Source organism: Lissotriton vulgaris, chromosome 4_1 (assembly GCF_964263255.1).
Source record: "Lissotriton vulgaris chromosome 4_1, aLisVul1.2, whole genome shotgun sequence".
Taxonomy (NCBI): Eukaryota; Metazoa; Chordata; class Amphibia; order Caudata; family Salamandridae; genus Lissotriton; species Lissotriton vulgaris.
The window spans coordinates 2,053,712,692-2,053,737,501 of NC_141691.1; the positions used below are offsets into that span (position 1 = coordinate 2,053,712,692).

The 24,810-nt window shown below is 49.2% G+C and overlaps 1 protein-coding gene across 1 annotated transcript in view; it reads left to right on the top strand.

Moving 5' to 3' along the window:
- BOP1 (BOP1 ribosomal biogenesis factor) overlaps positions 1–24,810 on the top strand; it is a 73,918-nt gene that overhangs the window by 47,269 nt on the left and 1,839 nt on the right. The window contains exons 9-12 of the mRNA XM_086966445.1: positions 15,750–15,930; positions 16,798–17,086; positions 17,593–17,677; positions 22,414–22,521. Coding sequence (XP_086822571.1) covers positions 15,750–15,930; positions 16,798–17,086; positions 17,593–17,677; positions 22,414–22,521 — 663 coding nt within the window. The remainder of the gene's footprint in view (positions 1–15,749; positions 15,931–16,797; positions 17,087–17,592; positions 17,678–22,413; positions 22,522–24,810) is intronic.

Consider the following 24,810-nt stretch of genomic DNA (forward strand, 5'->3'; position numbering starts at 1 on the left):
CACCTCTTGATAAATAATATCCACTATCCCTCCCAAAACCCTAGCCGGGCAGGGGTCTGAAGGGGATCCGGACTTTAACGCTGCCAGGATTTGCCGTATCTCAGATTCCGAGGCCGGGAGGAAAGCAACAAACTGATCCTCTAAGCATCGTCTATCCGATGATAGAAGGGCAAGTGGAGTCACAGAGGACTTTTGAACTGCTTCTAAGTCCAGTTGGATTTTAGCAATTTTGTCCGTAAAGTAGCAGGACAGTTCCTCACACCATTGAGCGGAAGAGGGGAGCAGGGGTTGGGCAGCACAAGGAGATAAACATTTTTGGACGATCGAGAAGATCTCTTTGCTGTTGTTATCAGCCTTCTCGATTCTGTCCGAATAGTACCTGCTTTTTGCTGTCTTGATCGCAGCATAGTAGTCCTTTTGAGCTGCACGTAGAGACTTCTTTTCGGTTGGCAGGTAAGCTTGTCTCCAAACTCGTTCTATAACCAGCCCCCTGCTCTGCTCTCTGTCTAGAAGGAGGTCTAATGCCACTTAAAGTTAAGAGGACTACATATCTGGACGTTGGTGGACATGCAAAACAAGCACATAGTGTGCATGTGCCTTGTCCACAGATGTTTTATGTATTTTCTGAAGGGCATACATTTTCTGTCACTGCCTGTCATCCTGGATATAACTGGGTTAGGGTCAGCCCTTATAACAGTTACTCGTGTTAGCCGTGTGCACTTTATCTTACAGCCAATCTAATTTTATACTTGTGGTTTGGGCTGTTTCTGATTTTCAAGTGAATTATTCCATATCCCTGCCAATGTTCTTTTCCAGTCTTGGCTACAGCTTTGCATTTGAATTTTGAACCATTCAAGTATCAAGAGAGGGTTAGAGGATCCGCCCAAATGAGAAGCAACTGCGCCAAACAAATGCTTATAAACTGACTTTATGACCAGTTAGTCTCATAGCGGATGTTTCATTTAATAACAACAAAATAGTGTTCCGACCTGAAAACCAATACAGTCGACCCTGGGTGCAGTACTTAGTGAAACATGCAGAAACAACCCACTCAGATACAAGTGACAGACCGTATAGAATTCTCTGTCGCTCCATGAAGAGAGCTGGACTTAAGAATCACAGAACCCAAACACTAGTCCATGGACTGACTAAGAAAGCACAGACCTTTTTTTGATGATCAGTTTTGCAAAAGAGGTACAGCCTTACCCAGTCTACTTATTTGTCTCAGAATCACTGATCATAATCCCTGCCCAGAAGTAATCTCTTACGTAGGAGGACCAAACAGGAAATCCAAACCAGAAAATCCTAATTCTGCATTCTCCAGTATTGGATCTTTCATGGATTCACATACAATAATCATTCCCTGTTGTCGAGGTGGGAGTCCCACTGTATCCTTTAAAGCTGTAAAAGTAGTATGCAAAGCTTATAATGGCAAAAGACATTCAATTTAATAGCTTATCTACATCATTATAAAGAACCAAACTCCAGACAATCAGGCGATTAACACCCTTTAGAACACTCCCTTCAGAGGCAACTTCCCTCAGATTTTATACCACACAACATGTGAAAGGGAGTCTCTTTGAGCTCTGATCAGTACTTCAGCGGCTACCTAGATTCGGATCAACCAGATTATGTCTGTGTCGTCCTTTCCCAGCGCCTGGCATGAATATGTCCGATACATTGAAAATAGGACTTTTCAGACCTTGCTGGGCCTGTGGAAAGAAGAGGCAATGCTTTAGAGATCCTCACAAGGTCTACTGCCTTCATCCTGCCCACAAGGTAAAGGTCTAGAAAATCTGTTGCACCTTTACATCTAAAACTCTCAAAGATAGAGAGGGGAGGCTGTTATTGTTGATACAAAAACTTAAACCTAAAACAGCTGTCATTCCTGAGGAGAAGGATAGTGAGGATTCCATTACCTCACAGGAAAAGGTCAAGGAAAAGGGATCACTAGAGGTGCATAGAAAAGCCATAAAAATACTCGCCTTAAGTCTTCAATAGGCTCTTGTCTTAAAGGGAAAAAGAAAAGAACTCCTCAGAGGCTAATAGATCAGAGCCTTCAACACCTTGCCATTACATCCTTAGAAATCCTCTTCTGGGCCAGTCATGGCAAAATATAAACTGGCAATGAGAATCTTCTCGACAACAACACCACCATCAAAAACGACATTGACCACCACATCAACTACAACAGCACCGTCAAGAACGACAACCACATAGACGACCAGCGTGCCAGCACCATCGACAAGACTGCTGACGGCACACCCAGCAACAAACACAGACGCCATAGACAAAACTGCTGTTGAAGAAACCACCTATCTTATAACGGAACTGATGACTACATTGTTGGCGATACCGATGACGCAACCATCAAGGATGGACAAACCAAAACAATACATTTTACAGCCAGAACATACTTTACGTAGCAAGATGGCTCCCTGGCCACCCATTTATTTTTAGATGTGGAGGAGGAGGATGATGATGGACCATTTAGTGCAGCTCATAATCCCAGCGAACATAATGTCAAGTACCAAGAAGAAGATGAAGGGGACTATTATGAGCACGTCAGGGAAAGGCAGCAGTATATAGAGAATCCTAGACAAAATGTGGAGCCATTCTCCACTTCGTTCCGCCTCCAACTTCAGAGAGCATGGTTCGGTTCCTGTGGTTCTAGTGCAAGACCAACATGACATGTTGCAGGACTACTATAGACTCTTCCCTGAAGGTCAACATCATCCTCGATGTGCCCACCACCTCCTAAACCAAGATCAACCGAACATGTGTGTCCACCTGCCACTCCAGTAATGACCCCGATGTCCACTATTGCCATGCCTCCTCTGGAAGACCCGTCCTCCTCGGATGACAATTGCGAGGAAGGTGAAAATAAAGATAATCAATCTGTGTCCAATAAATGGGGCGATCCTCACCCCAGCACCTTCACCTCTTGCACCACAACCTGTGGACTCCCCACAAGAAGATATCTGTGGTTTTCATACCTTTACGGTGAGAGCGGCCAAATGTTTCCAACTTCTAATTTTTTTTAACAAATCTGTTTTATTAGCATTATTTTTCAAAAGTACAGTACAGATTTCGTAGGTGTTAGCAACAATGCAAGCACAATGGCATAGGCGTATCAAGCATAAAGTCACGTTCACAATAGGATAATATGCTGTGTTTACAACAACCAAGGCGTGCAACAAGTGAAACATGAGCTATTCGCCTACTATTAACCAAACCATGATGCTCGTGTCCAATTTCGAACTCCAGGACTGTTCAGGAGCGTCAGCACGCCGGGTTCTCACCCAACCGCTTGAGTCAGGGTAAAACCCCCTCAGCTTGAGCATACGATTAAGTAGCATGCATCATGTAACAGAAAAAGGAAAAAAACTATAACTACAGCGGCAAAGACCATAATCACAATCCACTCCTTCTACCACCCCCCCTTCCTCACTCTCTTTCTCTCCCCCCTACCCCCAGACCCGCAACCCCTCCTCTGCATTAGGCACGCAACCACAGGCTACTACTATGTCTGCACGACCGTCGTCATGACTCATTGGAACTGGAACCATACGTGGCAAGCGAATTCAGTGGGAGAAACAGCCTGTGGTATGCTCACATCCTCATGTTTCCAAATTATAATAACAATGAAATGGATTGTTTTCTACATGATTTTGAGGAACAATCTAGATAAGCAATTCCAATTTTTGATTACATCTGGGAGGAAGGAATACAGATCATGAAAACTCCTGATTCGATCACAGCGGTTCTGCCAATAATTTATAAACAAAGCTCCTCAGGATTCGCCAGCATGTCTGGTTGGACATCGGAAACCGGACTGTCATCACACAGGTTGCACAGCACAGATCAAATAACCCTTCCACACCCATATCAACCCACCTGACAAAGAAGGCAGACGCCTTGATAACATTGGGAAGAAGTTTTCAACTGTCAGCAACAACAGTACAAGCGGCTGATTTACTGGTAATTCTAGGCTGATATGACTGCCAGATGTGGTCCGACATTGTCACATACATGGATTTCCTGGTTGAAGACAAAAGGACAGAAGCAAAAAAGATTCTGTAAGAGGGTAAAGATCCTAATCGGAAATCATAGATTGTGCTATAGATATAGCTTTCATAGGATTCCAACAACTTGCAGGATCAGCGGTCCTTAGGCAACAAGTTTGGGTAAAGGTTGCAACATTCAGACCTGAGGTGCAAACAAAAATATTAGATATGCCATATGATGGTGACGCTCTGTTAGGCAAGCAATCAAGGGGGACACTGACACCGCAAGACCGTTGGGCAAATTACAATTTTGAAAAACACCCTTCTCTGGAGCCTGCGGAAGAGGCACTTATTTGTATCGAGGAGGATACGAGAGATATCCGACTTATCAGCCCTATAGGCCAAGTTACCAGCAACATCCAGCTGCCAGCGTCCGCCTAATCCAAGTAGGCACTAAGGAGAAGGCAGACAGCAGAGGCAAGAGACACTGGCAGAAAACAGTGATAATGCTATAGTGCCAGTTATGCTCTCTACAGCACACCATCCTGTGGGAGCAAACATTTCAACATTTTCTCATCCATAGTGGAAAATAACATCAGACAAATGGGTTCTGGATCTCATCACATTAGAGTTCACCCAGATTCCAACCACCACTCCACCAAAATGACAGGCACCCACCTCATCTCCATCTATTCCAGAAGGAATTGCTAGCTATACTCATCAGATCTCACGTTCCTGTCCTAAATTCCCGAATGTCATTACAATAGATGCTTCTCTAGAAGGTTGGGGGACCCATTTGCAGGGTCTCAAAATCAATGGGAAATGGACCCTTAAGCAATCGTAAATACACCTAAACTTCCTGGAGATCAGAGCAATCTCTCTTGCCCTTCATACTTTCTTACTGAGAATTAAAGGATCTTCAGGTTCGAGGCATGTGGGCTGCTGAATACATATCTGCGCATAGATCGCCACCTAGTGTTGGGTCCGGATGATTGCACATTGTTGTCCTGGAAGAGTCTTCGAAGTATCACGAGATAGGTGGCTCCTCCCCTGGACTACAGTGCGCATGGGCATCGCCTCCATCCCCAGATTGTTTTTTTCCGCCATTGGGTTCGGATGTGTTTCGGTTCCCTCTGTCGGAACCGATAGTTGTTCAACTTCTACTCGAGACCAAAAGGTCTTTAGGCTGGGCGTCGGTATAGTTGCGTACGGGTTTCTTTCTGACTCTCAGCTCCGATCTCTTGCTGCCCTTCCACGTGCTTTCGGCGCGGTCGGGCCTGTACTACACTCTTGCTATGGAGCGAACTCCGTTTAAGAAGTGCCCGTTGTGTCACTCTAAATACTCGCACCTCGACGTGCACCCGGTGTGCAATACCTGCTTGTCGCCGGATCACCGCGAGGACACCTGCATGGCGTGTTCGAAATTCAGGAGCAAGAAGACTTTAAAGATTCGTCGGGCCAATAGGCTCCAGGCTAGGTTATCGGCCGCGGCCCCCCCGCCTGACGACATTTTCCAAGAATATGTCGAGGGAGAAGACGACGTGCAAGGTTCGGACTCTAATCCTGCATCCGAGGGAGAGGCCTACGACGCGGGTGAGGAGAACTTTGACGAAGTCACCGACGAGGTAGGGGACGACGAACAAACTTTTACCACGATGGGAGATAGCTCGGAGGAAGAGCTTCCCCAACCTGACTCAGGGGTTGTTCCCCTTCATACGGCCCAGGTCGAGGGATCGCCTTCGGGCCTTACCCAAGATCTAACTATGAGTCCTACGTCCCCGCCTCCGGGCCCGGTCACGGACACTTATGAACCATCACTTACGTCGAAGAAAACGAAAGTGAAGCCAACTGGTCCCGCTCCTCGGATGCGAAACCGAAAGTGAAAGTGGCGCAGGTGAAGAAGGTTCTGGAGGTGTCAACTTCCAAGAAATCCAAAATGGCCGACTTGAAGAGCCACGCCAAAATGGCCGACCCGAAGCCCTCGGGGTCGGCGCCGAAGGTGAAGTCCTCCGACGCGGCTGCGTCGGCGCCGAAAGGGGTCGCGGACCCGAAGACTGCTTCGAAGAAGCGTCAGGGCGACGACGCGCATAGGCAGGGGGCGTCGGCCCCGAAGACGGTGCCTGCCGGCGCACAGGCTCTCGAAGACGTGGGGTCGCTCGAACCGGCCCAGCCCTCTCCGGCCTGGACAAAGAAGGTAGCGGAATCCTTGCAGCGGATTCGAAAGGCCAGTGTGGTTCCCGCACAGGACACCAGTGCGCCTAAGCCGACGCCTAAGCCTGCGAGGGAGCAAACGCCTATCCGTTTCACCCTGCCGCCCAAGTCGGCGCCGAAGGCCTTCGCACCGAAACAGGGCGGACCCTCGAGGGAGGTGTTGACGCCGAAGGCTGCCTTGGCGGTGTCGAAGCTGCGTCTCCAGCCGCTTGCGGAAGAGGAACGTCGTGCAGTAATAATCGACGCCAACACCGGAAAGCTGTCGCTCCTCAAACGGAAGATCACGACGGAGCCGACGTTGGAACCCTTTAAGATTCCTCTCAAAAACAAAAGGGACTCCGAGGACTCTCCGGCTTTGGTGGAACCTGTGTCCCCGCAAACCCTAGGACACTCGCCGACGCATTCCGCTGCAGCCGATGCGGACGAGGAAGGTGACGAGTACAACTATCCGGCGTACTCGGATCCGGAGGAGGAGCACGTCCCGTGGTCCGCCGGAGGCGACACGGAGGACCCGCAGTCGGCTCAGGACACAACTTTTCGCGGCCAAGACGTCCCCGTCTGAGGACTCGGCGGCCTTCAATGCTCTGATAGAGAGAGCTGCTGCTAACCACGACGTCGAGCTGCACTCGGACCCCGTGGATGTGGACTTCTTGTTCGACACCTTCTCGGTAGCCGAAAAGTCTGTCAAAACGCTACCGATGCTTAAGGGGGTGCTGAAACATGCAACGGAGGTTTTCAAAGAGCCCACCCGAGCGCGTGTGGTCAACCCTCGCATCGACAGGAAATATAAGGCAGCGCCCACGGATCCTACATATATCAAGGGACACTTGCCATTGGACTCCTTGGTTGTTTCCAACGCTCGGAAGAGGGCGAACTCTCAAACTACTGGTGACGCTCCTCCCCCGGACAAAGAGTCCAAGATCTTTGAGGCCTCAGGCAAACGAATTGCTGCACAGGCAGCTAATATCTGGAGAATATCTAACACCCAAGCATTACTTGCACGTTATGATAGGGCCCATTATGACACATTAGAGGCCATACTGCAACACTTGCCTGACCAATACAAGGAGGCGGGGGAGATGCTCATTCAGGAGGGTAAACTCATTACGAATGCATCCATCAAATGTGCATGTCCATCAGATGTGGCAGACACAGCCTCCAGGGCTATCAATACCAGTGTGCTGCTTCGACGCCATGCCTGGCTTAGAATTTCGGGGTTCAAACCCGACATCCAAACTACGATCCTCAATCAAACAGTGAATCCTGACCACCTGTTTGGCCCTGAGGTGGATGCCACACTGGAGAAAATGAAAAAAGATACGGAAACTGCCAAGTCTATGGGGGCTCTACAAAGTCAGCAGTTTCGGAGTGGTTCCTTTCGCCGCTCAAACTCCAGAGGCACCTCAAGGGGACAGGCGCCCCAGTCGACCCAATATTACAAAAGTAACACCCAAGCCTCGTATAACAACAAGGGTCGAGGTGGTTACAGAGGCAATAATGTCAAGGGCAGGGGACGTGGAAACAATAGTTCCAGGTCCACCACCACCAACAAACAGTGACGTCTTGTCACTGCCCCCCGACCATGCAACACCGGTCGGGGGGAGACTCCAGCAGTTCCTGCCGGCGTGGAAAACCATCACCACGGACAGGTGGGTGAGGTCTATTATCCAGTACGGGTACTGTCTAGAGCTTACGTCCATTCCACCGGACATACCCCCAAGGAGCCGTCCTATGTCAGGCGAGCACTTGACCTTGTTGCAGCAAGAAGTTCTAGTCATGCTGCAAAAAGGGGCAATAGAGCTCGTTCCATTGCAAGAGCGGGGAACAGGGGTTTACTCCCTGTATTTTCTGATTCCCAAGAAGGACGGATCCCTCAGGCCGATCCTGGACCTCAGGCCCCTGAACTGGTACATCCTCTCGGAGCACTTCCATATGCTCACGTTGCAGCAGGTGCTTCCCCTGCTTCAACAGGGGGACTTCCTGGCTACGCTGGATCTGAAAGATGCATATTTTCATATCCCCCTGCATCCTTCCCACAGGAAGTATCTCAGATTCACGATCTTAGACCAGCATTACCAGTTCAAGGTTCTGCCGTTCGGGGTCACCACGGCACCGAGAGTGTTTACCAAGTGCCTAGCGACTGTGGCAGCGCATCTCCGTCGCCAGCACGTCCACGTCTCCAGGGATGTGGAGCGCATGTACTCCAGTACACAGTGCAGGGACTATGGACACTACAGCAAAGGAAGATGCACATCAATGTGTTGGAACTGATGGCAATCTTCATGGCCTTGAAGGCGTTCAAAGTACATCTGTGCAACAAAGTCGTGTTGATCCGGACGGACAACATGACGGCCATGTACTACATCCAGAAGCAGGGAGGCACACACTCTCCACAGCTGTCTCATCTGGCTCAGAGCATGTGGAAGTGGGCCATTCAGAGGAACATCTTCCTCATGGCAGAGCATCTCCCGGGCAAGGACAATCAAATGGCGGATCGGCTCAGCAGGCACAGCCATCAGATGCACGAGTGGGAGATACATCCATCAGTACTCCAACCGTACTTCCAAAGGTGGGGTCATCCAGAGATAGACCTGTTTGCCACAAAGGAGAACGCAAAATACCAAAGCTTCGCCGCCAGATTCCCACACCCCCAGTCACAGGGCAATGCGATGTGGATGAACTGGTCAGGCAGATTTGCGTACGCTTTTCCCCCAGCACCTCTGATACCGCTGGTGGCACGCAAGCTCAGGCAGCACTCGATGACTCTCATCCTGGTTGCTCCAACGTGGGCTCGCCAACCATGGTACACCACGTTTCTAGAACTGTCCGTGGTGCCGCATCAAAGGCTTCATCTCACTCCCAGCCTTCTGACGCAGAGCCATGGCGACATTCAGCACCCAGATCCGCAACAGCTCAACCTGGCGATCTGGCTCCTGAAGTCCTAGAGTTTGGCTACCTCAATCTTCCTCCCGATTGCATGAATATCATTCGGGAGGCAATTAAGCCCACTACCAGAGCTTGTTATGCGGCTAAATGGAAGAGGTTTGTCATCTACTGTGCTAACCACAATATTGACCCTCTAGATGCTTCCATTCAAAACATCATTTGCTATCTTTTCCACCTGTATCAATGCAATCTGGCATACTCTTCCATCCGCATTCACCTGTCTGCTATGGCAGCATACCTCCAGAATAGGCAACACCTGTCACTCTTCAAGGTCCCTGCTATCAAGGCCTTTCTGGAAGGACTCAAAAGGGTCATTCCACCAAGGACCCCACCAGCTCCAGAATGGAACACTCAATGTGGTTCTTACAAGGCTGATGGGTCCTCCCTTTGAGCCACTGCACTCTTGTGAGCTTCAGTTTCTGACTTGGAAGGTTGCGTTCTTAGTAGCAATTACATCGCTACGGAGGGTTAGCGAGCTGCAGGCGCTCACCATCCAAGAACCTTTCTTCCAGGTACACGCTAACAGGGTGGTGCTCCGCACTAACCCTAAATTCCTACCCAAAGTGGTATCCCATTTCCACTTAAACCAGACAATTGAATTGCCGGTGTTTTTCCAAAACCCGGAGACGCTGGCGGAGCGCATGCTCCACACCCTTGATGTTAAGAGGGCCTTATTATGTAGACAGGACAAAAGATTTCCGCAAAACCAAGCAGCTTTTTGTTGCTTTTGCCACACACCACAAGGGAAACGCTATCTCAAAAGCAGGGATTGCTATGTGGATAGTAAAGTGCATTCAGATCTGTTACACTAAAGCTAAACGCACCCTCACTATCCCACCGAGGGCCCGCTCCACCAGGAAGCTGGGGGCCTCTATGGCTTTCCTAGGTAACATTCCCTTAGAAGATATCTGTAGAGCAGCCACATGGTCTACCACACATACTTTCACTAAGCACTACTGTGTAGACGTGCATTCCAAACAGCAGGCAGCTGTTGGTCAAGCTGTTCTAAAAACACTTTTTCAGACCGCTGCAGTTGGCACGGGCGGCCGCCGATAATGGAGGGACTGCTATGTATTCTATGCACAGATATGAATTCAGCAGCCCACATGCCTCGAACTGCAAATGCTACTTACCAGTATGCATCTGTTCTTGGCATGTAGGGCTGCTGACATTCATATCGCCCACCCTCCCCCCCGGCGCCTGTAGCAGCTGCAGTATTCATTCATACATATACATATGCTCATAGCATGGTCATCACTCACATTCTTCACTCCATCTCTGCCAATGGCTAAAAACAATCTGGGGATGGAGGCGATGCCCATGCGCACTGTAGTCCAGGGGAGGAGCCACCTATCTCGTGATACTTCGAAGACTCTTCCAGGACAACAATGTGCAATCATCCGGATCCAACACTAGGTGGCGATCTATGCACAGATATGAATGTCAGCAGCCCTACATGCCAAGAACAGATGCATACTGGTAAGTAGCATTTGCATTTTGATACAAATGGACAACACAATCAGTATGCACTACTTGAACAAACAAGGAGGCACACAATCTCAGATCCTGTCGACGCAGGAGGTGCAAGAGATCTGGAAATGGCCTGCTTTGGAGCATCAAGTAACACTACAAGGAGAACATTAACCAGGAGTGAGCGACAGTTTGGCGGAAACTTTAAGCAGAACAAGTCAGCGCTGCCACAAATGGGAACTAAATTAATCCATTCTGAACACAATCTTCCAACAATGAGTCAAGCCAAAACTAGATCTCTTTGCATCTCAAGAGACCCTGAAATGCCAGTTTTAAGCAGGCTGGGACCTGCACGAAGGGTAGTTGGGGAATGTGTTATCAATCAGATGGTCCGGGATCGTTGCTTATACTTTCCCCCCGATCCCACTCACACCCAGGCTTCTCAGAAAGATGATGTGGGAACTGTCAGATTATGGTGATTGGCCCAGACAACACTGGTTCACAGAACTTCTATTGCTGTCAGAGGCGAATTACATTCAGCTGGAACCTCAGAAGGATTTGCTATTGATGCGCCACATGCAGGTAGGTACTTCATCCGAACCCAACTTCTCTGCACTTATCGGCCTGGCTCCTGAATACTATGAGCTTCAACATTTAGATATCTCACTAGACTGCAGCGAAATCCTTGCTAGAGCCAGAGCAGATAATACTACTAAAACATATAGACTAAAATGGAAGAGCTTCTGCTTATGGCACCAGAGGTCAAAGATTCACCCTATATTATCAGCTCCAGAACAGGTCTTGCCATACCTATTCTCTGGCTAGATCAGGCCTGATTCAGTCTTACAATAAAGTACACTTAGCGGCCATTTCAAGATAAGAAGGATTTCCGGATCTCCATTGTTATGATCTAACAGGCTAATAACACATTTTCTTTACGTTTTATTCGAAGTATTCCCTCTGATAAAGGTGTCTTCGCGAACCTGGCAACATAACACAGTACTGTTAAATAATGAAGAGCCCTTTCCAACCTGTTCACAAGGCCAAACTCAAATTCCTAATGTGGAACGTAGTTGTATTTCTAGTTTTGACATCTGCCAGAAGAGTGAGTGAAATTAAAGTGTTCACTATAAAGGAACCTTTCTTACAGTTTAAGGATAACACTATGATTCTCAGAAATAATCCCACGTTTGTTCCTAAAGTTCAGTTGGATTTTCATCCGAATATACCTGTTGTACTTTAGAAATTTTTTCCAAATCCCCAGACACCTGCGGAATGAACTCTGCATACACTAGATGTAAAGAGTTGCTTAAAGTTCTATTTGCATTGTACAAAGGAGTTACTGACTACAGCTCAAATACTAGTCGCATTTGGAAACCATAACAAAGGAGGTCCGGTTTCCAAGGCAAGTGTAGCAAGATGGATATCTACAGCTATTTAATCCTGTCACTCTAGTGCTGGCAGGCGTTTGAGAGAAAAGGCTAAGGTGCACTCTACTAGGGCGGTCTCTACAACAACAGCCCTGTTTGCTGGAGTGCCTTTTTAAAGCATATGCCATGCAGCGACTTGGAAAAACAGGCAAACGCTCACACAACATTATTGCCAGGACATGTCGCAACCCAGTGATACAGCTGTGGGACAAGCAGGGTTACACCATCTTTTCCAATAAGGTAGGCCTTGCACGATGATATTTGTATATTTAAACCCATCATCTGCTATTGTGATATATATATATATATATATAACATATTACAGTGTGTGTGTGTCATGTGATCAAGGTCCAGGTGGGACCGAAACGCGTCATGGCGGCTTTGATGCAGGGTGTTTTGAAATAAACGGCACGAAGAACTCTGGGTCCGCGTGTTCATCCTTTTTCTACTTGTACGAGAAAGGTCTGGGTGAAGTACGATAATATATATACATATATATATTTTGTAACTACTAACTATTCTGATTCATTACAATTACAAAATAGTCCCTGACAGGGGAGGTTCACACAGAAAACAATGAATATAGGCCGGAAATCGGTGCTATCCAAAAGCTGTCCAGCCGGACAGAAAATGTAATAATGAATCAAATCCCATAAAACACAAGAATAAAGTGGGACACAATCCTGCGTCCAACGCAACATATATTTCAAAGACACAAATGAACAGAAATTCACAAATTCAGAAAAAAGTTCAGGCAGGACAAAAAATGCTTGTAACTTGTATAAAGAAATGCAACAAGCAAACAGTATGTAGAGATACCGTTACACATCCGTAAGTAATTCAATTGTGTTTACAGTGCATATTAGGTTGACAACGTTTCGATCCCATAGAAACAATATTGGGATCATCATCATCAGGAATTAACAATTGCATGCCTTTAAGATGGTCTGCTTTACCAACTGCAGAATCACCCATACCCCATTTCACCCCAGTGGTTTCACCAGGTCAATGCAGCTTTGGGTCCGTTTTTATGGGCGGGAGGGGGAGTCCAGAGTAGCGTTTCGGACCTGCTTTCAATCGACCTATTGTGGGGGGCTGGCCACATCGGATGTCCAATCATACTATATGGCCTCACACCTGTTGATATTGAATGAATAGTAGTACGGGGACATATCGGATCCCGCATATGCGGAGGAAAGAAGATGCATTGGGAACTCAACTCTACATACTATCTTATATCAGGCCCCCATGCGTAACTCTTTACTGTCGGCCACAAGAGTAGTTTTCCTAGTTTAGAAACCGGCTTGGCGTAAGATGGGGTGGTGGGGCAGGCTGACTGGGGAAACTCGCCTGTGGTTTAATGGGCAACTGCCAAAACTAGCTGCCTTATCGAGATTTTGTGGCTGGGATAATATGGGGGTCTCCGTGCTGGGAGATGTGATGCGTGGTACAGTCCTGAAATCTTTCCAGGACCTCCAGCAGGAATATCACATGCCGAAGACCCAATTCTATAAATACCTCCAATTTAGACATGCCATTTCCTCCAGTATTGCGGGACTGGAGACCCTTCGCAACTGCCAAAACTAGCTGCCTTATCGGGATTTCGTGGCTGGGATAATATGGGGGTCTCCGTGCTGGGAGATGTGATGCGTGGTACAGTCTTGAAATCTTTCCAGGACCTCCAGCAGGAATATCACACGCCAAAGACCCAATTCTATGAATGCCTCCAATTTAGACATGCCATTTCCTCCAGTATTGCGGGACTGGAGACCCTTCCCGAATACAGTCCCATTGAGGCAAAAGTCTTCATGGGAGACTTAAAAAGACCATAAAATCTCCAAAATGTATTAGTCCTTGGTGACAAATAGTCCCACCACATTAGACAAACTTAGAGAGGCGTGGGAAGGGGATCTCGGGCCACTGGATGGGGACGATTGAACTAAGGCATTGGCCTCCCACGGGAGGCAGCGATCGTGATGCGACTTCGCCTAATTCAATTTAAATACCTACATCTGGTCCATTGTACTAGGGCTTGTCTGTGTAGGGCGGGCCTGGTTTGATCCCCAACTTGCCTATGATGTGGCTGGGAGGAGGGAACCATCATCCATACGATTTGGCATTGCACGACGCTCGCAAAGTTCTGGCGAGGGGTTTGGGCCTGCCTTGCAGAGGTGCTGGGGTGGGAGCATCCCTCTTCACCTAAATTGGTACTGCTACACATAATTGAGGGTGTTGGGGAAAATGTTTATAAACGACATTTGTTGTTATTGAGGCTTACATTGGCTAAGAGATATTACACGGAAATTAATAGCTATGGCCCCACCTTCTTTGTCAGCGTGGAAAAATGGCCTAGATTTCTGTATGCGATTGGAGAGTCCAATATTTAAGGCTAGGGGCTGCCCGCAAAAACATCCCAAGATCTGGAGGTGATGACAGACTATCGAAGTCTCTACCACGAACCACTGTCATCTGTGGATGCATTGATCCCATAATGATCTTTCAAGATCGTGGAGCGATAGACCGACGACTCAGTGATACTTTATATGATGGGAGGTGGGTATTAACGTGGCATTTAAAATGTAGTGCTACTTTAGTGCAATGGGGGGGGGGTGTTATACAGTTCATGTTTTACTGTTTCTTTTTTAAAATGTCTATTCTAAATGTCAATGCAATTATCCTGTATCGTTCACTGAGGCAGACGGCTTCTGGGTTACAGAACCCTGCATTACTTTTGACGCTTGACACAATAAAAATCTGTTTATAATAAAATAAATTACATGCCTGAGGTAATTTTAGCCTGAAGAACAATAGTGAAAGGTAGAGGGGACAAAAGAAAAAGTATATCAAAGACTTTAGAAAAAATGGTCTGTAACATGGTGCTAGTGAGAGACAAAGGTGGTACAACTCTTCCATCCTGACGTCGTGTACTAGTTGTTTATACAATACACATGCTGGGTGAAAATTGGTAGGAAACCACGATCTCATGGTGCAGCAATGGATCAAGACCTTAAAGTGTTACGTCGTGGGTGCTACAGGTGAAATGGCAGCCTTGCGTACAAGTACTATAATGGCAAGGTGTTTGTGCATGCAGTTCAGCACAGACAGCAGCAGTGCAGGATGTTTGCACACGCAGTCAAGTGCAACACAGACAGCAGCGTTGCACTTCTCAACACGGCTGCAGTACATTTCATAGGAGAGTACTTGTACTTCTGTGAAGCAAGCAGATACTCTAAGTATTGAGTACCTGCACTTATAGATCTCCATTTACAGCACTTCTGTCCCCAATGCACTGAGTGTGCAGTCAGTTCTTTGATCCTTCTAGTTGCAGGTCTTTTGTTGTCTTCTCAAACACTCCTAACACTTTCTCTTCTTCAGAGGTGAGTTCCCTCGAGTGCTCTGCCATCTTTTGCTTGGAAACACTGACATGAAAGATATACTTTTATGCACTGAGTGGGTACTCGCCTCTCTGCCCAGGGCCACCCTCTCTGCTCCGCTTAACACTTTCTCTTCGAAGGAGAGTTCCCTAGAGTTCTGTGCCGTCTTTTGTGTAAGTTATGTCTGGTAGAAATAATTTCATGAAGTATGTGTTATTATGCACTGAATGGGTAACTGCCTCTCCGCCTCCTCTGCCACATGCAGGACCAGTGCCACCCTCTGCTCCTCCTAATGCGTCCTCTTCTTGCAGGGAGAGCTCCATCGTTCTGCTAAATCCGTCCCTTGGGGACAAGCTGCTCTACAGCGCCACGGACCAGCAGATCTCAGGCTTCCAGGAGCCCGAGGAGCCGTACATCCAGCCCGTCCAGTGGGTGGCTGCTGAGGGGGACGCTTACGACAAGGGGGTGCGGCTGACTGTCAAACATGAGAAGGTGAGTGGCGTGGAGCCTACACTCCTGGAACTTCTTGGCTGTTCTGTCCTCTGCTCTGCCACTGGCCCATTGTCCCAACCTAGCCTCACATGTCGCCTCCAACCTGCCCTTCTGTTCTGCTGCTGCACATGTATCTTATATTTAGTACTTAATGCTCCAGCCTGTGAAAGCTAAACATTGCAATGCCACCTTGATCACACCCCTCCAGTAAGGCATGTGCTGATGCCCAAACAGCAGTTGCCAGAAGAGGGTTGGAGCACAGGGGCCCCTATTATATGGTAGCATTGTGGTCATTACAGTGCTCTTTGCTTACTGTGAGAGGAATACAACTCCTGTGGGGTTAGCTTGCACCAGAGTGATGTGAAGGACCGTTGTGGCTGACTAAAGGATTTCAGATCCAACTTCATGAAGGCCACAGGGTGGCTACTACACAGTGGCAGGATTGCGCTGTTGCCACCGGGGAGGTCTGCTTGTTGCCACGAGCAGAGAAGCTCTCGACTGCAGCAATTAGGTGAAGAGTGTGGAAGGACCGCTGCTGCTGGGTTAAGGCCTTCGGTGAAGCCCAAGGCTGGCCATCACTGGGTGAAGGACCTTTGTTGAATGTCATTAATAACTGTCTGTCTGGAGTAGGTCACCTTTGGAAGAGTAATCCAAATGCCTTGGAAAACATGAATTAAGGAACCTCCTGGAGCTGTTCCTAAATCACCCCCAGGAGTGGGTTCTAGTATCAAAGGAAGTGGGTGGGATCTGGCACCCATTTAATGTAAGAGTTCAACAGTATTAACTCCATTGTGGGAGAATCCTCTTTGCATTTTCATGTTCTGCTTCTCCTCTTGCACCAACACATCTGTTTCATCTGGTCTCCAGGCGGTGAAGCACGTGGCCTGGCACGGGAAGGGAGACTACTTCGCCAGCGTGCTCCCTGACAACGGAAACATGCAGGTGCTGATCCACCAGGTGACCAAGCGGCGGAGCCAGAACCCTTTCCGCAAGAGCAAGGGGTTGGTGCAGTGTGTGCTATTCCACCCCATCCGGCCCTTCTTCTTCGTGGCCACCCAGCGCTACGTCCGGGTGTACAACCTGCTCAAGCAGGAGCTGACCAAGAAGCTGCTGACCAACTGCAAGTGGGTGTCCAGCATGGCCATCCACCCTGGAGGTGAGGCACAGCGATGACCGGGTCCGCAGGTGGGCTCTTGCTTGGGGCTGGGGAACCTGCTGCTTGCATCAAGCGTCCAGGTCACTGGGACTGAAGTTGGGGGTGTGTGTTGGCGACCGTACAACCCAAGAAACTGTTCAAGAGCTTTCACAAGTGCGCTACCCCTCCAGCCCTTAAAGCAATGATGTCGTTTTTCTGTTCAACTTGTTTCAGCCTTTCAAAGTGTGTGGTTGGTAGGGGGCTTTTTTAGACTTGGGTAGTTTATGTAATTTGTGACCGGAGACCGTCTATTCTGCAAAGTTTCTACCCACTCACACAGTTCTATCCAAAATTGCCCCCTGAAAAAGGAGCCTTTGCTCTCAGTGCTCTGACTGGGACGTGCTGTGCCCGGCATTTTTTGTTAATGTTGTTGTAGTAGTGGTTGGCGTGCTACGAGAGATGGATGCTGGTGTAGGAGTGGCAGAAATCCTGCAGCCCTCACAATAACAAACTTTCCTCTGTCGCAGGCGATAACCTGATCTGTGGCAGCTATGACAGCAAGCTGGCCTGGTTTGACCTGGATCTCTCGACTAAGCCCTACAAAGTGCTCAGGTGAGTTTTCCCACTTCAGAAGTACCACCGCCACCTTTGGCGCACCTCCCTCATCCGCGGCATCACTGCCTCCAACACTGTACTGCCATTCCTCCCCCTATGTCTTTCACTCAGCGTTCACTTTCGCAACCTCTGCCATGTGCCATCCACTTTTAGTGCCACCACATCCTGTGTCCCTGATACTGCTGCCAGTCCTTCTCGTTTACCCCTTGGTGCAACCATTCTCTTTAACTGCCACAAGTGCTTGTGCTGCCGCTGCCAGCTCTGCCCTTACTCAGACGATACCAGCCAATCCCTCTCTCTTCTATCTTGGCTGCGTCTCTCTCCATCTGCCCACTGTGGTTGTCTCTGTGCAACTTACTCCATTCTCTGTGCTCTTCTTCTGCCATAGCACTGTCACTGCTGCCTACTCTGCTCACATGTCCATGTCTACTGCCCGACCCCCCACTGCCAATACTGCATACTCATTCCGTCACTGCTGCCCACTGGTCACTGCCTCTCAGTCACTGTTCCCTGCCTCTCAGTCACTGTTCCCTGCCTCTCAGTCACTGTTCCCTGCCTCTCAGTCACTGTTCCCTGCCTCTCAGTCACTGTTCCCTGCCTCTCAGTCACTGTTCCCTGCCTCTCAGTCACTGGTCACTGCCTCTCAGTCACTGGTCACTGCCTCTCAGTCACTGGTCACTGCCTCTCAGTCACTGGTCACTGCCTCTCAGTCACTGGTCACTGCCTCTCAGTCACTGGTCACTGCCTCTCAGTCACTGGTCACTGCCTCTCAGTCACTGGTCACTGCCTCTCAGTCACTGGTCACTGCCTCCCAGTCACTGTTCCCTGCCTCTCAGTCACTGTTCCCTGCCTCTCAGTCACTGTTCCCTGCCTCTCAGTCACTGTTCCCTGCCTCTCAGTCACTGTTCCCTGCCTCTCAGTCACTGTTCCCTGCCTCTCAGTCACTGTTCCCTGCCTCTCAGTCTCTGTTCCCTGCCTCTCAGTCACTGTTCCCTGCCTCTCAGTCACTGTTCCCTGCCTCTCAGTCACTGTTCCCTGCCTCTCAGTCACTGTTCCCTGCCTCTCAGTCACTGTTCCCTGCCTCGTAGTCACTGTTCCCTGCCTCGTAGTCACTGTTCCCTGCCTCATAGTCACTGTTCCCTGCCTCATAGTCACTGTTCCCTGCCTCGTAGTCACTGTTCCCTGCCTCGTAGTCACTGTTCCCTGCCTCGTAGTCACTGTTCCCTGCCTCGTAGTCACTGTTCCCTGCCTCGTAGTCACTGTTCCCTGCCTCGTAGTCACTGTTCCCTGCCTCGTAGTCACTGTTCCCTGCCTCGTAGTCACTGTTCCCTGCCTCGTAGTCACTGTTCCCTGCCTCGTAGTCACTGTTCCCTGCCTCGTAGTCACTGTTCCCTGCCTCGTAGTCACTGTTCCCTGCCTCGTAGTCACTGTTCCCTGCCTCGTAGTCACTGTTCCCTGCCTCGTATTCACTGTTCCCTGCCTCGTAGTCACTGTTCCCTGCCTCGTAGTCACTGTTCCCTGCCTCTCAGTCACTGTTCCCTGCCTCTCAGTCACTGTTCCCTGCCTCTCAGTCACTGTTCCCTGCCTCTCAGTCACTGTTCCCTGCCTCTGTCACTGTTCCCTGCCTCTGTCACTGTTCCCTGCCTCTCAGTCACTGTTCCCTGCCTCGTAGTCACTGTTCCCTGCCTCGTAGTCACTGTTCCCTGCCTCGTAGTCACTGTTCCCTGCCTCGTAGTCACTGTTCCCTGCCTCGTAGTCACTGTTCCCTGCCTCGTAGTCACTGTTCCCTGCCTCGTAGTCACTGTTCCCTGCCTCGTAGTCACTGTTCCCTGCCTCGTAGTCACTGTTCCCTGCCTCGTAGTCACTGTTCCCTGCCTCGTAGTCACTGTTCCCTGCCTCGTAGTCACTGTTCCCTGCCTCGTAGTCACTGTTCCCTGCCTCGTAGTCACTGTTCCCTGCCTCGTAGTCACTGTTCCCTGCCTCGTAGTCACTGTTCCCTGCCTCGTAGTCACTGTTCCCTGCCTCTCAGTCACTGTTCCCTGCCTCTCAGTCACTGTTCCCTGCCTCTCAGTCACTGTTCCCTGCCTCTCAGTCACTGTTCCCTGCCTCTCTGTCACTGTTCCCTGCCTCTGTCACTGTTCCCTGCCTCTGTCACTGTTCCCTGCCTCTGTCACTGTTCCCTGCCTCTGTCACTGTTCCCTGCCTCTGTCACTGTTCCCTGCCTCTGTCACTGTTCCCTGCCTCTGTCACTGTTCCCTGCCTCTGTCACTGTTCCCTGCCTCGTAGTCACTGTTCCCTGCCTCGTAGTCACTGTTCCCTGCCTCGTAGTCACTGTTCCCTGCCTCGTAGTCACTGTTCCCTGCCTCTCAGTCACTGTTCCCTGCCTCTCAGTCACTGTTCCCTGCCTCTCAGTCACTGGTCCCTGCCTCTCAGTCACTGGTCACTGCCTCTCAGTCACTGGTCACTGCCTCTCAGTCACTGGTCACTGCCTCTCAGTCACTGGTCACTGCCTCTCAGTCACTGGTCACTGCCTCTCAGTCACTGGTCACTGCCTCTCAGTCACTGGTCACTGCCTCTCAGTCACTGGTCACTGCCTCTCAGTCACTGGTGTTCCCTGCCTCTCAGTCACTGGTGTTCCCTGCCTCTCCGTCACTGTTCCCTGCCTCTCCGTCACTGTTCCCTGCCTCTCCGTCACTGTTCCCTGCCTGTCCGTCACTGTTCCCTGCCTGTCCGTCACTGTTCCCTGCCTCTCCGTCACTGTTCCCTGCCTCTCCGTCACTGTTCCCTGCCTCTCCGTCACTGTTCCCTGCCTCTCCGTCACTGTTCCCTGCCTCTCCGTCACTGTTCCCTGCCTGTCCGTCACTGTTCCCTGCCTGTCCGTCACTGTTCCCTGCCTCTCCGTCACTGTTCCCTGCCTGTCCGTCACTGTTCCCTGCCTCTCCGTCACTGTTCCCTGCCTCTCCGTCACTGTTCCCTGCCTCTCCGTCACTGTTCCCTGCCTCTCCGTCACTGTTCCCTGCCTCTCCGTCACTGTTCCCTGCCTCTCCGTCACTGTTCCCTGCCTCTCCGTCACTGTTCCCTGCCTCTCCGTCACTGTTCCCTGCCTCTCCGTCACTGTTCCCTGCCTCTCCGTCACTGTTCCCTGCCTGTCCGTCACTGTTCCCTGCCTGTCCGTCACTGTTCCCTGCCTGTCCGTCACTGTTCCCTGCCTGTCCGTCACTGTTCCCTGCCTGTCCGTCACTGTTCCCTGCCTGTCCGTCACTGTTCCCTGCCTGTCCGTCACTGTTCCCTGCCTGTCCGTCACTGTTCCCTGCCTGTCCGTCACTGTTCCCTGCCTGTCCGTCACTGTTCCCTGCCTGTCCGTCACTGTTCCCTGCCTCGTAGTCACTGTTCCCTGCCTCGTAGTCACTGTTCCCTGCCTCGTAGTCACTGTTCCCTGCCTCGTAGTCACTGTTCCCTGCCTCGTAGTCACTGTTCCCTGCCTCGTAGTCACTGTTCCCTGCCTCTAAGTCACTGTTCCCTGCCTCTAATGATCGCAGGTGGCTGTGCCACAGCTTTCAGTTGTAAGTTGGAGATCAGTGTTGCAGTAGAATATCTTAACACAAGATGCTGCCACAGCAGTGCTGGAGTTTCCACTCATTCCCTTAGCAGAGCGTTCAAAGAACACTTTAACAGAGATGCCAGTACAAGCCTTGGACGTCATAGTGTTCTGTCCTAACGCAGCATAGAGAGACTATGTTAGTGGAGCTGGCAGTGGGTCCTTGGGTGGTATATATGATGTGCGTGTGTAGAGCGCTCTAAGTATATCTCAATAGAGCCGGCAGTGGATCCGTGTGTGGGATAAGCATTGAGGGTGTGTAGGGCGCTCTAAGTGCATCTTAATAGAACTGGCAGTGGATCTTTGTGTGCCTTACGTAATGTGGGCGTGCAGGGGTGCTAAGTGTATCTTAATAAAGCCGGCAGTGGATCCATGTATGATGTATGCATTGTTGGCATCTAGGGAGCTCGAAGTGGAATACGCAATGTGGGCGTGTAGGGTGCTCAAAGTGGGATACGCAATGTGGGTGTGTAGGGTGCTCTAAGTGGGATACGCAATGTGGGCATGTAGGGCGCTCTAAGTGGGATACGCAATGTGGGCTTGTAGGGCGCTCTAAGTGGGATACGCAATGTGGGCATGTAGGGCGCTCTAAGTGGGATACGCAATGTGGGCGTGTAGGGCGCTCTAAGTGGGATACGCAATGTGGGCTTGTAGGGCGCTCTAAGTGGAATACGCAATGTGGGCATGTAGGGCGCTCTTAAGTGTTTTGAGCGGGCAGTGGATCTGTGTGTGGGATACGCAATGTGGGCATGTAGGGCGCTCTAAGTGGGATACGCAATGTGGGCTTGTAGGGCGCTCTAAGTGGGATACGCAATGTGGGCATGTAGGGCGCTCTAAGTGGGATATGCAATGTGGGCGTGTAGGGCGCTTTAAGTGTAAACCGGCAGTGAAGGGCTTGTATGCTGAGGCTCTGGTGACTGAGGATCTAGTCTATCCTTTAGGTGCCCCAAAGAACAGCGCGCCCTTGTATGGCCTACAATGGGGTGGGTGGTGGATCCCCTCAATTCTCTGACAGTGCTGTCCGATTGCGCTGGAAGTCTTGGTGGTTTACGATGCTCGTGCAGTGCTTAGAGGTGGGTCCTCTGCATCTTGTGTCGTTCACTAACGCAGTCTGCTTATTTCTTCTTCCTTCCAGGCATCACAAGAAGGCCCTGAGAGGGGTGTCGTTCCACAAGCACTATCCTCTGTTCGCCTCTGCCTCAGATGACGGCACTGTGATCGTGTGTCATGGCATGGTGTACAAGTACGTACCTTATCGAGGGGCGCAAGCGCCAGGTGTTAAGGGTGTAATAGAGTTTGAATCAAGCGCAAAGAAGCAAGTGTAGTTGCTCAAAGGTTTGTGTGGCACATATGAGCAGAAAGGCTGCATCCCTGGTACTGGAGAGATTGACCAGCACCCTGGCTTTACCATCTGCTGGGGATGGTGTAGCGCACTTCACACTGGTGAAAGCCATGATGTGTCTTCAACTGTGGGCCTGACCACATGGAGGGGAGTCCTATGAAGGAAATGTTTTGAAGCATAGAATGGTCCGCTCAAGGCAGAATGGTTTCACCCAGCAAAGGTGACGCCAACCTCCTGAGTAGGTTTTATTGGCTGTAACACATGGGACTGGCACCAAATAGAAGAGATTAATATGGTCTACCCGGCTTTCAGCAAAATCTTTTACACTGTTGCATGCAGAAGATTTAAAGAAAAATAATAAGAAGGCACGGGGGCAGAAAAAGATGGAGAAAGGGTGCATAGACATTTACATAGATTTAATGGATATAATATAAACAAGTCTTTGCAAGTAGAGTGTGGACACAGCTCTTTGAAACACCCTGAGCTGCAAATTTACGATGAGTTGGAAGTTCTCAGTGGCACGAATAGAGCAAGAGAGAAGCTTGGAGAGACGATGGCACTTTCTCATACCGCAGAGGTGTAAATACTTTGAAACAAGTAAACACTTGACATAGCGGCTTGAATAGTCCAGGTGTGGAAGCATAGTAAAGAAGTGAAAGGGGAGATATGATGGAATCATTTCAGTATCATACGTTTATAAAGAGTTCACTGGGGAGATGTGGGTGAAGCATTTAATTACCCTCGAGTTGTAAACACAGGAGGAAAGTGACAGACGACAGATATTTAAATTTGAGGAACACTAAAAGTTTTTTCTTTAAGTCTTCGATGCCACAAAGTTTAAAAAGTTTTAATAAGAAAATTGTGGGTGAAGAAACTCCCCACAAAGTAGGTTTTGATTGAGAACTAAGGCAATACCTCCTTACATGAGCCAGGGTTATCTCAGCAATAAATATTTTTGTTGTAAACCAGTCCTGCACAAATGTATTTTACACAAATATTTGCCAGTATGCAAAGTTCTGTGAGGGGATATCTGTTGTCAAACAGATGAGGCATTGAAATTCCCCAATGGAGGGGAGCATATGCTAAAGGAGGGGTGGTTCTAGGCAAAGGCATCATGACACCGGTCTGACCGCCTCAGACTTCCATTACGAAGAAAATGTCATCCTAACGAAGGGTTGTTTACATTTTGGAATAGAATATAACCCATATCTGTAAAGAGTGGATTCCACTCTTTCAGTCGTCCTGTGGGGCAATTTTTGTTTGGAAAACCCGTCACAATCCGCTCGGCAGGTGCTCTAAAAATGAGGCGCATACCTATTTCCTGAGATGTAAACGACCTGTATTCCAATAGCCTAGTTCGCACAATGGTTCTTGGAGGCACACAATCCCTGTAGCTACTATGAGTGGCTGCTCAGCAGCCGAAGAGAATGATCCAAGCACAGACACCATCTCTGATTGGATAATTGTCAGCCACTCAGAATTGCTGACTGCACTGGTCGGAGCATCTAACCGCCCATTGCTATTACTGTGTGTTCCCTTACTATAGAGACAAGCCCACTCCAGGGCTAGCTATAAGTTGTCTTTCCCATGGAGGTGGGGAATGCTGTCTTGGTTTACCCTAAGCCTACAGATTCACTCAGAGACCCTTTTAAAACAGTAATCCTCTCTCTTTGCTCCTTAAATTCACTGTCTATTTTATACAGTTATCTAGGACTCACAGGTCCCCAAAACCTAAAGTTAAGCTTTATATTACCCCTCTCCTCAAGAAGCCTAATCCTTGACCATTTAACGCTGCTAGTTTTTGCCTTATCAACACCCTACCATTGCTTGCATAAATCTTGGAAAAAGCTATGAACCTAGAGTTAAAACAACGTATGGAAGCCCAACCAATCCTTTCTCTCTTGAAAACTGTGTTACACACTTAATGAACAAGGGTGAAGGCAGTCAGCTGGTTATTCTAAGCTCATCAGTGGCTTTTAACATGCTGTACCACTCCATTACTTTTGTGCTAGGCCACCATCTTGAAATCCCCTTGGGAGTGGTGTGGTGGTTCTAATTTTGGTGTGATAAGAGAACCTAGCAGAGCAGGTGAAACTGGTTTCCTTTCTAAAATCTATAGATTAGATGGTGGAGTGCATATGACTTGGTGTTATCCTTATCTTTGTCCTCTCTACAAACGTTTCAGAGGAA